This window comes from Pseudorasbora parva, chromosome 4 (assembly GCF_024679245.1).
Source record: "Pseudorasbora parva isolate DD20220531a chromosome 4, ASM2467924v1, whole genome shotgun sequence".
NCBI lineage: Eukaryota > Metazoa > Chordata > Actinopteri > Cypriniformes > Gobionidae > Pseudorasbora > Pseudorasbora parva.
In genome coordinates, this window is record NC_090175.1 from 10,257,811 (window position 1) to 10,274,404 (window position 16,594).

General features: G+C 38.0%; 1 protein-coding gene across 2 annotated transcripts; it reads right to left on the reverse strand.

Moving 5' to 3' along the window:
- Nucleotides 1-2,507: 2,507 nt before the first annotated feature.
- znf330 (zinc finger protein 330) lies at nt 2,508-16,385 on the reverse strand. 2 transcript variants are annotated; one of them, XM_067440833.1, is made up of 10 exons: nt 16,256-16,385; nt 15,892-16,018; nt 12,574-12,593; nt 12,417-12,487; nt 9,992-10,068; nt 6,054-6,180; nt 5,857-5,961; nt 5,721-5,767; nt 5,524-5,641; nt 2,508-2,979 (listed from the first exon to the last, which is right to left on the reverse strand). In XM_067440833.1, exons 2-10 carry the CDS (start codon nt 16,009-16,011, stop codon nt 2,732-2,734), a joined length of 933 nt encoding a protein of 310 aa, XP_067296934.1. In that variant the 5' UTR covers nt 16,012-16,018; nt 16,256-16,385; the 3' UTR covers nt 2,508-2,731. The 2 variants fall into 2 exon arrangements, with proteins under 2 accessions (XP_067296934.1, XP_067296935.1); XM_067440834.1 differs by lacking the exon at nt 16,256-16,385 and adding an exon at nt 16,089-16,246.
- Nucleotides 16,386-16,594: the final 209 nt, after the last annotated feature.

Sequence of the window (16,594 nt, forward strand, 5' to 3'; positions counted from 1 at the left end):
CCTGCAGTAAAATAGATCTATAATATCACATTAAAAGGGTACTACTTCAGCGCTGGGAAGATGAATCTGTATTTAAACTGGGTCATTAATGTAGTAGAAATGTGAAATTATTTTGAATTTGGTGCCTTATAGACTGAGAAAAGAAAGGGAAAAAATTGTCTCATGGGGATGAAAGACAACAATTCCCAGAATGCATTGCTTCGCTGCCACTCCCAAAGCCACAGCTACTGGATCGCTTTCCCACCGCGTTCATTTTCATAAAATCAGTTCAGTTACAAAAAAGTAGTCTCCAATTGAAAATGTTCTAGTGACTGATAACTTCTACATTTTTCAGTTGGGCAAATTGAAAATCTGAAAAAGAAATTGCCTTAATTTGCAGAAATTCAATTTGGCCAACTGGGTTTCTACTGATACAAAGCCATGCTATTCGCTGAAGTAACCCTTTAATAAATGCTGGAAGGCTTGTGGTGCTAAATGGCATGTATTCATTTTAAAGCATACTGTATGACGAAGAAATCCTGTATTAATGTTTTCTGTCTATAAAGGTCTCCAAACAGTTTCTCACCTGTAATCGAAGGTAACGCATAATGTCATTAGCTGCGTTTCCATTACAGATTTGCGAAAAACTTTTGCGATATTTCTTAAATGTTGATAAAAAAGTATTGCGAAATGACAGCGTTTCCATAGCTGCAGTTATGCGACTAAAACATTTTCCTCTCGCGATGTCATTCCAAAATGATGGCACTTGGTACGTTTGTATATCCCATCCATCACACTAGCCATTATTTTTATTGGAAGGAGACGTGTGTGTTATCCAAGCATTAATGGCAAGGAAATGCCCTTAGGGCACGGAGGTGTGTGTGTGTGTGTCAGATCTGCTTCAAGGTCTTCATGATAATGTGGCATTTCTGTGTTTAGAATCCAGTATTCCTGTAATCCTATATTGTCTTTTATGAGTTTAATAAAGAACTCCGTCTCGTCTTCTCTCCAAACCGAACCGTCATCTGTAAAGAATGATCGACTTTTACGCGCGGTAGGTTGACGCATATAGAGAAGAGCGAAATGTTTGAATTTGCATGGTAACTCAAATGTTTTTTTTATTTTTTATTTTTTCCACTTTCGTTATTTTGGCTAGATATTTTGTTTGATGGGCATATGAACTGCATTTAGAAATGCTTTGGAAAATAAAAAAATGGCATTTAATAAACAAAATATTTTTTTTGAAATGAAGACAGCGTTTGGAGTGAGTGCATGCAAAATAATTAGTTCCCTGAGTCAACAAATAAAAATAGACAGTTTATAGTTTATAATTATGTCTTGAACTTATCTGTAGGCCTATAGCTAAAAACGCCGGCGCTTTTATCAGCCGTGGGTAAAGAAAACAGCCTAACTACGAAACTAAATAGGCTACGTTTAGGCCTAAACATTAGCCTGTAATATTATTTTAATTTATATGTTGATTATGAAAAGTGAGCAGCATGAGTAAGATATAGCCTAAGATTCGCAATATGTTTGAGATGGGGAGTCACATGATTTATCACTTCGAGTATTATTTTCTAGAAAGTCTTTCTTAAAAAAAATATTTAGTTTTGTATAAATTGTATTTTTATTTTGATCGATTTCTCATCAATTAATTGCTTGTTTATTAAATAAGAAGCAAACTAAGATCGTCTGGAATGGATTGACGTGCGTAGCTGGCCTGTCCCTCTTTTGAAGCTATAGCTCTTTCTGTTTTAATACATTTCTTGAATATAATGTCTTAATTACAGTGTATATATAGCCATATATGTCCTTTTAACTACATTATCTTGTTATTACGACACAATTGAGTGGAAAATATAATATATAGGCCCCATGTTGCAGCAATGCGTCACTGCACCTGTAAATGCGAAAAAAACGTTTCCATTGCAGTTTTGCGAAAATGTCCTTTTTCGAATTGCCTGAAAAACCACCTCATGACAGCGTAAAAACTTTTTTGCGATACATGGGAGTTTTTGCGAAATTGCCGCGTTTCCATTGGGCGTATTTTCAAGTCGCAATTTCAATTTGCGCATTTTGAAGGGTAATGGAAACGCGGCTATTGATCGGCGATCTGGTTAAAATTGCTTATTTCTCTGGATTTAAACATTCTTGGAAACATCTGGGATAATGTACACCTCAACAAAATATGTAAAACTGTGGTTTTTGGGTATTTTAATCCAAAAATCTTACATGTTGTGCCTTTAATGCACTACAGAGTAAACCACTATAGTGTCAAATTCTGAACATGAATTTCTTATAGTATAAATTTGAGTATATTTGAATAAAGCAAAAGTTAAAATATGAAGCACTTCACTTTCACAAACCCTTGCACTGTTCATGTCCTTAAGCTACAATTTCCTTTGAAATCAATAAAACAGACATCAATCTAGTGTGTAGGTGTCGAGAACTGAGAAGTGGAGTCTGGTGTGCATTTTTGGCATCTTAAAAGGCATAAAAATCCCACTGAAAGAAACACAAAAAACAAGTGACTTTTAAAAACATTTCTTCAGATATATTTGCAAGTCAAAAATGTCAGAAACGGCACTATGATACACACGTTCATATCAATGCAATCATTTCATTAGGCAAAAAACCTCAATTAGGAACAGGGCGCACATCTGACGCTTGTGACTGCAAAGCTCGTGTGTTTTGGGTGGGATGACTCCATGGTTTGGTCGAAATCTGAATTGATGACATCTACAGCGCTTTATTAGGTCTTTCCACTTTCGCCCATGCTCAGATTTGAGAGTGACTCCTCCACCTCAGGATCATCTTCCTCTTCCTCATCATCATCATCTTCATCTTCCTCCTCTTCGTCATCATCATCATCGTCATCATCGTCCTCCTCGTCTTGGTATCCCCCTCCAGATTCCACATTTTTCCAATAGGAGCTGTATCCAGAGGCACCATATTCATCATCCTCTGCACCGGTCTGCCGGCCAAATTTATGGGTTCGTGCTGCATAAACATCAAGCAAAGTCATCTGGTTAGTACCAGAGACCGAGCAGCCACTCAAAAGTATTACTAGCTGTATTAGAGCTGCTCGACTTTGTCCAAACAGTAGTAATGTGATTATTTTGACAAATGTTTAGACAGCAAAATGAAAATGTATTTTGCTGCTTAGGTCATCAGAAAGAGAAAAGGAAAGGAAAATAAAAAGCTGCAGCCCTCATGTGACTTCTAATCTCAAAACAAAAAAGGGCTGCATAACGATAACTGACACTGAAAAATGACAATGGGTTTCCCTCACATGAAGCCCTCTTTAAAATAAGCAAACACACTCAGGCTCCCTAAAGATATATTTTTACACTGTATTTAATCGGTTTTAAAATAAGATATCAGTACAAAATACAAATTATTTTGTACTGATCCTTCTTATATAAAAATAACCAAGTTCACTTTGCATTTGACTGATTCTTTTTGACTAGTTTTTATGTATTCACAGTTATTTTTTGGAAGCCAGTCAAAATAAATTGTACACTAATATAACAGCTATATTTTATATATATAAAAAAATGATATATTTAAGCCACAATGTGTCATTTTCCGCCGCTTATTCAAAACAAATGCGTAGTTTGATGACGCCTTGATTTCGCTGAGCTTTTATTATGCCACAGTCGTCGCTTCCGCTTCTTCTGCTCGTGTGTATGAGGTAACGCAGAGTTGTTTTATCATATTACACACAAGTGTGTTGAAAGTTGTTATAATGCTACTTTGTGCGTTCACTTGGCTGCTATGAGACACTTGTTCACACTGCAGTGAGCTAGATTGATATAAGGCATGGTAAAACATGGTACTCGCGGTAAATCAAGGAAACCAGATTTAAACAATAAAACTAACTGTGTTGAGCTGGAAAACAAGGATTAGTTCTCTCTATAAATGTCATAAAAACACATCATATATTAAAGCGTTTTTGGTGTTTCCATGGTTTCTACTAAATAAAACGGAAATCGAGGGCATCACAGACACGCTCATGGAAACATTTAGGATAAAGTGTTTTTGGGGTATTTTAATAAAATAAAATAAAAGGTTACATACTGTGTCTTTAAATGTTACATTTTATATGCATTATAAAAACCAAGCTAAGATTATTATTTTAATTAAATGTTTTTTTTTATATTTATTGAGAATTCTACTGATCATTTTAACATCTTGATTAATTGCGCAACCCTTCACTATACGAAATAACATCAGTCTCAGTGTGGATGTCTCAAAAGACAGACTCTAACGCCCGTTTCACACCGCAAGCGTGAGCAGCGCTTCAGTGTAACTACACCGTGACTGCAGCTGCAGACGCGCGGGAGTATTCACACTGGAAACGTATGTACAGCGTCACCGCAGCGGCTCCCACAATGATAGAGCCTAGACCTGTCTGAGTATTAAATACTAAACTAAAATAAATTATTATATTTTCTGGCTAGTGTACTTTACTTTTTATAATACTTTCACCCAAACTGAATAATTAAAACAAGTTTAAATGGGTAAATCTTCTACAGATGATGATTATTCTCCGTTTTCTTTAATGACATACTCCAGTTATTGTTAAAACACACCACATGTGCTTCTTGTGTGCATTTTGAGCACTTTTGTGATATTATTTTCCATCAAAAGTGTGCTTTCACTTTACACCATGACTGCAGAGCAGACCGAGAGCCTTTACCTGTCTGAGTATTAAATGCTAAACTAAACGAAAGTTTATTATATTTTCTGGCTAGTTTACTTTATTTTTTTATAATCAAAACCAAACTTTCACCCAAACTGAATAATCAAAACAAGTTTAAATTGGTAAATCTTCCACAGATATTTTTTATTCTTCGTTTTCTTTTCTGACATACTCCAGTTACTGTTCAAATACACTACACGTGCTTCCTGTGTGCATTTTAGGCACTTTTTGTGTGAAATCACATATTTTGTCCATTAAAAGTGTGCTTTCACTTTAATTGAGCAGCGCAGCAAAAATAGGCTCGCCGCCAAAACCCCCGCTTCACTGCTTCTCACGCGACGCTCCTGCTTGATGCTCACGTGCTGCTCCTGCTCCCGGTGTGAATGCACTCATTCATTAACATGGGCACCGGAAAAAATACGCACTGCTCACGCTTAATGCTCACGTGCTGCTCCCGGTGTGAATGCACTCATTGATTGACATGGGCGGCGAAAAAAATACGCACTGCTCACGCGCCGCTCACGCTTAATGCTCACGTGCTGCTCCCGGTGTGAATGCACCCATTGATTAACATGGGCGGCGAAAAAAATACGCACTGCTCACGCGCCGCTCACGCTTAATGCTCACGTGCTGCTCCTGCTCCCGGTGTGAATGCACTCATTCATTAACATCGGCGGCGAAAAAAATACGCACTGCTCACGCGCCGCTCACGCTTAATGCTCACGTGCTGCTCCTGCTCCCGGTGTGAATGCACTCATTCATTAACATGGGCGGCGAAAAAAATACGCGCTGGTCACGCTACGCTCACGCTTGCGGTGTGAGACGGCCGTAATACTCACTGGACATGCTGAGATCTTTGGTCTCCTGAGTTTCGTGTCCACACTTCGGGCACGGAGGAGCCTTGCCTTTCTCCTGCTTGAACACTTTGCTTCTAGCGTGATCGTCACAGAAGCAAGCCTAGAACAAAAGGATTTCAATTGTAGTTTGTCCAAACACAATATGCATAGCAGCAAATGAGACCGATAAAAATCCTGACCTTGCATCGGAGACAAGAGTGCTGCCCAAGACGGTTACAAGACAGACCTGCAATTGGGGCAGAGGTCACTAAAGGTTACAACAAGTCGGTTTCAAAAATATAAAATGTTCATCAAATCCTTCGAAACAAGACGTACATTTATAAGTCTCTGCTTCCAAGACCTGGCAGCTCGCCTGGTGTTCAAACTGATCATCCTCACACAGGAAGTTGTGGCAAAAAGAGCAGCGGAAAATGCGCCCGCCTGTACGTAATACAAGCGATATTAGTGGACATTAGTGGTTTCTCCAATGTTCCAGTGATTTAAAGTACAGTACAAGAGCGCTTGCTCCTTACCGTGCTCCCAAACGCTGCGGTCGCATTCAATGCAGTCTGCATCACAAAGTGGACAGGAGCAGGCGTGGGTGCTCAAGCACTTCTTCCCATGACACACCCAGGCCTCACAGAAATCACATATGGCCCCCTGAAGGTCACAAACAATACTGCATTAGCTACAAAGCCACACATTCACAAATCAAAGACTCTTCTGTCTGTGGCCACTGAAAACATTCCTAAATAGATCAGCAAGATTAATCATTAAACAACCTCATTCCTAAATGACAGCGATTCTTCTGTGTTTAAACCTTTTACTAAATCACAGTGCTGAGCCAGATCCGTGCTGAGCCAGAAAGAGCAGTTGTCATGTGAAGCTTCCTTTTCAACCACAGTATCGTTATTTTTGTCTTACAATAATTAAAATGATCGCAGAAGTACCGGGATAAAAGTTTATAATATGGATATAAACACTGATGTCTACGGAAGTTATCAAAATAGATTGTATCAGTTACATAATTAAACCAGTAGGTGGCAACAAGTTTTTAATATGAAGTATATTTGTCATTCAATCATTCATTCGATACATTCAAAAGCACTGATTCTTTCATTGAGTCATTAATGCAAGAGATGCATTCAAAAATTGATTCATCCAGCAATGAAACAAGTGAAGTATTTATGAGTGAATCACTGAATCATTTATTCTAGAGATTTGTTTAAAGACATTGATTCATCCAGCAATGACACAAGAAAAGTCTTTATGAGTGAGTCATTGAATTGTTAATTCAAGAGATTTGTTCAAAAATGCCGATTCATCAAGTAATGAAGCAAGTGAAGTCTTTCTGAGTGAGTCATTGAATCATTCATTCAAGAGATTCCTTTAAAAACGCTGATTCACTGAATGCATCTAAAACACACAAAAACCAGGCCCGGAGCCATAGTCAGTGAAAGAAATGGACACAGCGACCCCATAGACTTCAACGGCGAAAAGTGAAGTCATTTAGAAGCACTCACTTCCTGATGGCTGATTGTACTGCACAGGCTCAGACTGAGCGACGTGACGTGACGTGAGCAACCTGTTTAACAGAATGATTCGGCGTTTGAATGAATCGGTTGAATCGATTACCTGTTTGTAAACGACTGCCTCATTCTTGAAGGAATCAGCCGTTTGAATGAATCGTTTGAATGAATCGACTCAATGACTCACTCGTTAAGACTTAACTGCTGCCACCAACTGGTGGATTAGTTTCATGTTTAAACATTCTTTCCAACATTGCTTATTAGTTTATTAAAAAATACAAATCTCATAACATTATTTAATGCAGTTGTAATTTTTCATAAAATTACAAGTAAATTATTTAATTTGATTGGTAACAGCCCTATAGTGTCTTATTATAATTGAATATATAGATCAAATTAGCTTATATGTAATAAGATATGGGGGGGGGGGGGATGCCCTAAAAGGTAAGCATATCACAAATATGCAGATTTAAATATGCCAAAAGCTGTGAGAATACTGCTTCAGAATAAATCATATTTACAACACAAAAAATAAAATAAAAAAATAATACTTTTTCCAGACAGCCTAATATTTTACTCGGACAAGTGAATCACCGACCACCGATTTAAGCACATGAACATGCTTAATGTCGAGTCCTGTTAAAGGGGTTTTACTGATAAAATGTTCGATTTAGAAAACAACATTTGTCAATTGCATTTTCTTCCTAGAGTGAATTTTAAGCTTAAATAGCATTATTTTAGTAAAGAAAAGTCTGTTAGGCGAAGTCGAATTTTGATTGGTCCGGTCGTTTGATTAAAGCTCCACTGTGTGATATTTTCCCCCATCTAGCGGTGTAAAGGTATATGACCATCCAGTGAATAATAGTTTCTGTTCCTCTCAATTCTGATTTAGTTTTAACTCCTACGGTGGCCGATTTAGTCCAAGATTAGCACGGCAATCCCCCTCTTCACATTCGACACGGTGCCATCGAGTGTTAAAACGTGAAAGGCGAAGCTTGAATTTACGGGTATGTCCCTCTTTGGCTAATGTACTTTCAAGATGGAGGTCCAACATGGCGACCGGCACTCGAACCCCTCACCCGTATGTATTTTCAGTGGCATATTAGAAACTTATGAGAATACTTTATTAGTTGAAAGAAGTAAATATACATTAATGAGCACATATATTTTTGAAAGAACCAAGTGTTTTTAGCTAAGAATAAACCAAAAAAAGTTACACAGTGTAGCTTTAAGTGTGCTTCTCCCAGCCGTTATATTACATTTCTTGCAGCTCAATGAAGTGTTCAAAATCATGAGCTGCAACACATATTGCGACTCTTATATCTTATTCATGCTGCCCCCTTTTCATAGGCTAATCAACATATGAAATAGAAAAAATATATATATTAATAAGATAGGCTAATATTTTTAGGCCTAAACATAGCCTGTTTAGTTTTTTATAGTTAGGCTGTTTTCTTTAACCCACAGCCGACAAAGGAAGGCGCCAGCGATATTTTTTTTCTTCAGTCATTGTTTTTTTGTTCAGTCTTGAGCCTACCTACCAGTGCATTCTGTTAGTCCTTCTGTGAGCCATCGTGCTTGTTTTCTTTTCCTTTTTTGTGACCATTGAAAGTTGATGCTAGCTCATTTGTTTGTACTTTGTTTGTTTTTTTGACCAGTCTACAAAGTAAAAGCTACTTGAAGTTTATATCCCTCGTGTCCTTGATATTTTTGTTATTCTTCTGCACTTGGGTCTCAAAATCCCCAACCTTGAGTTAGCTCACTCGGGAAGAACATCAGCTCTGTGTCCAAGGGATTGTGGTTGTAATCCTGCTAAAAACAAACATTATACTTTCTGCTTCTGTATCATTACAATTGCATCTTGAGGTGATACTTAAAATCTGTCCCAGCTGCTACTTTATTACAAGAGTTCCTTACTGAGCCATAATAATTTAAAATAATAATAATAATAATATAATAGTTTATTTGAAAATAATATTATAATGTTGTGTAAAAGGTGCATATAATAGCCTCTATAGACACAGTCACTTGATTGAGAGATGTATTTGTGATGGAATAATTACTTTATAGTTTTGGAGGTTTACACACAGTTAATCTGTGCCGTACACTGATCTATGTATAGGTCAGTGGTCCTGCATTCATTTGAGTGATGACGGATATTATGGGATGGCTGGATGCAGCGCAAGAGATGCAGATCATTTGATCTTGACCGTTAAGAAACTTTAATTAATACTGTCACGTAACAAATCTGCATATAATTGAATAAAAAATTAAATTACAACGTTGAAATAAAAATGTAAAGGGTGTGCAAATACTATAAAATCGTGAATATAAATAATCGGGAATCATGATCATTAAAACAGTGCAGATTTAATTTATCTAACTTTTATGTTGGTTTGGTCATTTGTCTGTTTCCTTCTAAAGGGCCAGAAATTCGTTGGGGTTTTTTTCTTTCTTTTTTTTTTGCAGGTGGCTTTTTTAATTATATGATGTCATTATGTAGTCTTGGCGCCAGCCAATCGCTGCATTGCTGATCGTGGTTTGAGTATCGATGCGTCTGCCCTCTTCAGTGAATACAGGCACGAGCAGTGATCTCAGATAACTTAATCCAGATATATAAATCCAATCCGCAAATTCATTTGAAGAACCTGATTAGCCAGAGCTCAGTTATGAGGATTAGAAGATCTGGGATCTGTCAAATCATCTCAGATGTATTAAGCGAGGTACGAAGAACGGACCGCAGAATGTTCTCAGCTTTACCAGCAAGAGCTCAAATGCGATGCAAGTGTTTTTTCAGATTCTTCCACTGGTTTGATAAAAACGCACACGATGGCAAAAGACCATCTTCTGAAATAACAGGAAACAGAAGGCTGGCAGAGAGCTGAAATGCTGTAGAAAATGTGAAATCTGAGAGGATGTTTCCTGGTGATGTTCACACTTACCACCATGCCCATTCCAGTGCTGTGAACGCCAGGATGTTTTATGACACAGTCTGAAGACTTCATACATTTGGTTTTGCCTTTGAATAAAGAAACACAATAGGCAGTTAAAACGTCTACTCCATCTTCAGTAGACTACTCCAACAAGCTGTAACAAACTGATAACCAGTTCAAATATTTTTGTAGGAGATCCTCCCTTTTTGGGAAACTCTTTTATAGTAAACGTCATTTCTTGTGTCATTTTATCCATTATATACTGATACTCGTGACCCTCACGTGTGAAAGAAAGCTGCACTTTATTCCCAGGCTACAGATTAGAGCGTGATCTTGCCAATAGTACTCTATAAAAAAAATTTTTTTAAATATATTTTCCCCTTACTTTCCATATTACATCACCATGCTTGGACAAAACACCCTGCTCTGTTACGGTCAGTGGCATGTCCCGGCATGGTGAGGAAAAGTGGGAAGAAAAACAAAAATATCCTGGGAGATGTACTAGAGCTGGGTATTGAGACTAATTTCACAATTCGATTCAATATTGATTATTTTGGATCTCTTTCACGTGCAATACATGGCAAATTCTACATTAGTTACATTAGTTAACATGAACTAATAATGACCTGCACTTATGAAGCATTTATTAATCTTTGTTAATGTTAATTTCAACATTTACTAATAATACTTTATTTAAAATCTTGTTAACATTAGTTAATGCACTGTGAACTAACATGAACAAACCATGAACAGTTGGATTTATCTTACTCTTACTCTTTTTGGTAACACTATTTCAAAGGTTCAGTTATTAACTAGTTGCTTATTATCATGCATATTACTAGGATATTGTCTGTTTATTAGTACTCATAAAGCACATATAACGCCTTTTTCTGCATGATCTTATTCTACATCTCTTAATCCGACCCAATACCTAAACTTAAATGCTACAAAAACTACCTTACTAACTATTAATAAGCAGTAAATTAGGAGTTTATTGAGGCAAAAGTCACAGTTAATAGTGAATGCGTGTTCCCCACACTTAAGTGATACCAAATTCTTTTTTAAATAGAAATAAAGTTATATGAAATATAAACATTTAAATAGTGGCGGTCATTAAATCTTGCCAGATTAATTCAAACATGCAATAAATATTGAAGAACATTAAAAATTATAATGAATATGTAATATGGTGCACATTATCAAAACGCTCCTCTCTGGAATAAATGTGACGTTACGTGACAGTTTTTAAGCCGCTTTAACTGATGTCTTTCCGCGGTTGATTGAGCGATTCCACACGACATGACAGATTTCGGTAAGTTGTACACGCTTTTAGCAAACATGCTCATTCATGTTTATTTCACGCTGTTACTGCTATAAAGGCAGAAGAGAAGATCTGTTCATCCTTTGTTGAGCCGAGCCAGTGATCTCATCCAAATTTATGTTTTTGAATTTCGTAATAACATGGATGTTATGTGAAATCTGAGAATTTGTTTCATATCAAGTGTTTACAAAGATTATTGCGATTTACTGGATGGGATGCACGCAGCAATTTCCCATTAATCCATCAACTTGAAGGGTAAGTTCACCCAAAAATGTAATTTATAAAAGAAAAATCATCAGAGTAGTCCATACGAGACATCAGTTAGTTAATCAGAATCTCTTGAAGCATCGAAAATACATTTTGGCCCAAAAATAACAAAAACTTTAACTTAAAACTTTATTCAGCATTGTCTTCTCTTCCGGGTTTGTGTTCAGTCATCAAATAAAGATTCAAACGGTTATGATTCAGTGAATGATTCGGATCGCCAATGTCACGTGATTTCGGCAGTTTGACACGCGATCCGAATCATGAATCAATTCACTGATTCAGAACCGTTTGATTCTTTATTTGATGACTGAACACAAACCCAGAAGAGGTGACAATGCTGAATAAAGTCGTAGTTTGTGTTATTTTTGGACCAAAATGTATTTTCGATGCTTCAAGAGACTCTGATTAACCCACTGATGTCTCATATGGACTACTCTGATGATGTTTTTATTCCCTTTCTGGGCATGGACAGTATAGTGTGCATACACTTGCATACGCTCTCAGACTAAATATAAAATATCTTAAACTGTGTCTGAAGATGAACGGAGGTCTTGCGGGTGTGGAACAACATTAGGGCGAGTCAGTAATGACATCAATTTCATTTTTGGGTGAACTAACCGTTTAAAACAGGATGACTAATCGATTATTGGGATTTAAGAATCGATATCGTTTCATAAAAAAAAAAAAAAAAGAGAGATTTGACTAAAATCAAGAAATCTATTTTTTTTTCCCAGCCCTAAAATACACAATTTGTTTTTTTGTTTTGTTTTTTGCCAAAATCTAGAGGAAAATGCTGAGGGTGAATTATCATGAGGGTGCAGTTTAAAATGAGGAAGTCTAGCTCACCGCACTGTGCACACGTGGGAAGTTTCTGCACTGAAGAACAGAAATAGCAGAACGCTCGGTTCTTTTGTCGCCTGTCAACAGAAAAGAACATGATATATTATGTAAGGAAATGTAACAATTCTGTCTCGAAGCAGAAATCATAAATAAGTCAAATTACCTCTGACACTTGTCACATTCCTAAAAAGACAAATAAGAAAAAAGTTAGGTCAGTGTACCCACTGGAAAGCAACCTGCAGCAAAACTGAAACATGTTTAAAACGGCCTCAACACTGGTCAAACCAAAGCCCCTTTCACACTGCGATTCCGGCAAATACACGGATAATGCGACCCGGCATTTGTTCCCGGGCCGCTAGATTTGGTCTATTCACACTGCCAGCGAAATACCGTAATATGTGCACTTTCACACACAACCCGTAACGGTCCCGGGTCGAGCTGACACGTGACATCCTGATGTGACGTATAAATGTTGAGCGATCTCAGCTTCAGCACAGATAGTAAGGAGCTCCAGTTTGCGCTCATTTCTGCTTGTTTAATTTTAGTTTCTTTTGTATACGAACACTCTCTGCGTTTAAAACACCGACGAGCTCTTCTGGCACTGCAGGGTTGTATTATTGAAAAAACAAGCTCTAGGAGTCGCACGATAACTACGTACACGTTGCGGCATTAGTTTTGGCTTTTGTTCACACAGCGCTCGTCCCGGGTCGAACCCCGCAATATTACTAGGTCCCCGACCCGGGTCGAATTCAGTAATCAATGCCGGGACGTGGTTGCTTTCACACAGAAGGCGACTCCGGGAATATTGTGGGTCCGACGTGCAGTGTGAAAGGGGCTTAAGAGATTCCTGAAGGGTACATCCACGGTTTAACAGAAATTCCCACAGGACCTCATGAAACTTATCCGTTACATGTCTGGGTCACATTAAATTGCATAAAACTATTTAATACATGTTTTGTTTTTTTACATCAAGAGATTGTTTTTATTACATTTAATGAATCACTCCTCTCACTCCCAAATCTCATTATTGCAATGGGAAAAAATATTGCATTACTGTAATGTGATTGAAAAAATATTTATCCACCAGAGAAGTATTGGTTTGGACGTTGCAATAATCGGTTCTTGAATCGAAAAAACGTAGATCGTTATGGAGTTAATCCCACCGGCCGCAATCACAATTTTTTAGTGCCGTCTTTTAAGACTCCAGCTTTAGATCACGTGTCTGAAGCCGCTGCTGTTGGGGGAAAAAAAGGTAAGAGATATGTAAAAACACCAAAGAAATGTTTTCTGGACGAGAGAAGAAAATGGATGTGGAGTTCTTGTTTTCTGGAGATTTATTCTCACATGCTTACTTTATATTTCTTTATGCAGAACATTATCTCTATTCGTTTTGCACTGAATTGTGTCATCCGAAGAGCTTTTAGCAGCGTACAGAGCACATATGCACGTGTGTTACGAGTCAGAGAGCACGGATTTGCTCGAGATCTGTCAATCATATTCCATAATCATAACTCTCATCCCTTCTGTTTACTTCCTCATTCGGAGTTCAGTACATAAACAACCGAGAGAAATAAGAATAAAGAAACACAATAGGCAGTTAAAACGTCTACTCCATCTTCAGTAGTCTACTCCAACAAGCTGTAACAAACTGATAACCAGTTCAAATATTTTTGTAGGAGATCCTCCCTTTTTGGGAAACTCTTTTATAGTAAATGTCATTTCTCGTGTCATTTTATCCAGATGAAACGTGAAGCCGAATAGATATATAATATATAATTATTCTAAGTATATTATAAGTAATATAATTACGACGATGTATGATCTGTGTGTTTTTCATGCAGCTCAGCATACTGTATACGCTATATAATACAGGGATTTTTACATGAGAAATCCTAAGCAGGTGTAGCTGATTCAGTCCATTATAAAATACCACAAATAACACATGCTTGTCCATTATGTCATCAAAATCCACTTCATATCACAAATGGAAGTTATTACAAGCATGATGGTTTTAAGTGGGTTGTGCAAAAAGGAATTGCTTGATGCTAATTGTAGCTGTAATGCACCGGTTACAAGGGCTGCACGATGAATTGTATTTTAATCACGATAATGATATCTGGTTCTCTCAATTGATTTCAAATAATCATCACGATATTGGCCAGCTCATTATTTATCCTTAACGTGTTTTTTCTTTGGGATTTGCTTTATCTTGAGTTGGTAAAAAGCCTCCACTAGCAGTCATGCTTGTGGTTGCCAGATACAAAGAGCTTAAAATCCCCCAAATAGAAGTTAAGATAGAGAGTTCAACTGTTTTGAGTGTCCTAATAGTCCTATTGTGATGTACATTTAAGTGAAACGGCTTCTCGAACGAGAACAAATGTACGGTAGGGCGGGACTTGATTTTGTCCATGTGGATTTGATGGGCTGGTTGTGGTTTGTTATTGGTGGATCTTATGTGAGTGACAGATTGCTCCGCCCTCATACCAGTAAATATCATCGGAGAAGAGATGATGCTGCGACAGGGAGGGGAAGTAATTTTGATATTAATAAATAATTTATAATAAATACTGCAGTTTTCTGTAAAACATTACATTATTCTTACCGAGGTGTGTGTGTATTATATATATATATACACACAAAATTAATGAGAATTATTAATGAGATTATGTAAAAAACTTCAATCCTAAATACGGTTTGCTTAAATTTTTTTACTGGAAAACAAGTAGATAATAATAATAATAATAATAATTAATTACATTTATATAGCGCTTTTCTAGACACCCAAAGCGCTTTACATATAGAAGGGGGGAATCTCCTCAACCACCACCAATGTGCAGCACCACCTGGATGATGCGACGGCAGCCATTTTGTGCCAGAACGCTCACCGCACACCAGCTGATTGGTGGAGAGGAGACAGAGTGATTAAGCCAATCAGGATATGGGGATTGTTAGGAGGCCATGATGGACAGGGGCCAATGGGCAAATTTGGCCAGGATGCCGGGGTTACACCCCTACTCTTTTTCCGAAAGACATCCTGGGATTTTTAACGACCACAGAGAGTCGGGACCTCGGTTTAACGTCTCATCCGAAGGACGGTGCTCATTGACAGTATAGTGTCCCCATCGCTATACTGGGGCGTTAGGAACCACACAGACCACAGGGTGAGCGCCCCCCGCTGGCCTCACTAACACCTCTACCAGCAGCTACCTGGTTTTCCCATTTGGTCTCCCATCCAGGTACTGACCAGGCTCAGCCCTGCTTAGCTTCAGTGGGAAACCAGTCTTGGGCTGCAGGGTGATACGGCTGAATTTTAAAGACCCAAACAGGTGTCATTTTTGTGAATACATTTTTTTGAAGAAGAGAATGAGAACCGGAATAATTTTAAATCCTTTTTAAAGAGTTTTCACTGAAATATTTTTTCAAACACTGTCCTTTTGTAGCCCGTCAGAGCAGTACGAAAGCCGGCTGAGATGACTCTTACCATGGTTCCGTTACACGGGTGTTTGGCCACATCCACAGCCTCTCTGTTGGCTCGACTCTGTTTCTCTCGCTCCTTTCGGCTCTCGGCCTTCTTCCGAGCGCCAGTCTTCTTCTTAGGCATCTTTCACCTCCAATATAAAACACAGAATGCAAATCGGAGACATTTACTGAAGTCGAGATGAAACACATTGCGATTACCTGTTGATTACGCTGCTGATTTCCATTGAACTCACACGAGGGACGTGACACCTCAATAAATTACCTTTAACACGCATCTCAGCGTAACAGTCACTTTAACAAACACTCCTGTTTTTATTTACAGTTCAACGCCATCCAATCGACCGCGTCTGTCGTAGGAAACTTACCAGGATAAAGGTTTAATCGCGTAGAAAACCGCCAGCTGACCACAGCTGATCCCGGTGCGTGTGTAACAGTAAATCATTCCGGGCGGAAGCTTAGGCGCTGTTATCCGTTCCATAAACATTTACTAACAGGTGTCTTTTGCGTAGCGGGAATTATTTTAGATTGTAATATAATACAGCTATATGCTATAAAAATGCGAGCATATATATTAAATCCCATATTGTCTATTTATCCAGACGATTAGCAGGAGATGCAGTGCAGTCCCACTCCATCACAGAGGAGGGCAACGCAAATGTTCTGCGCCGTCCGTAACATAGCGGTTGCCAGATATTCTAGCAAAT

Excerpts from the sequence above, each read along its gene's own strand:
- znf330 (XM_067440833.1), bottom strand. The coding sequence starts at position 16,011 with ATGCCTAAGAAGAAGACTGGCGCTCGGAAGAAGGCCGAGAGCCGAAAG. Across the intron at positions 5,962-6,053 it reads CCGCAGCGTTTGGGAGCACG|GCGGGCGCATTTTCCGCTGC; the intron begins GTAAGGAGCAAG and ends TATTACGTACAG. Across the intron at positions 5,642-5,720 it reads ACTCTTGTCTCCGATGCAAG|GCTTGCTTCTGTGACGATCA; the intron begins GTCAGGATTTTT and ends CTTTTGTTCTAG.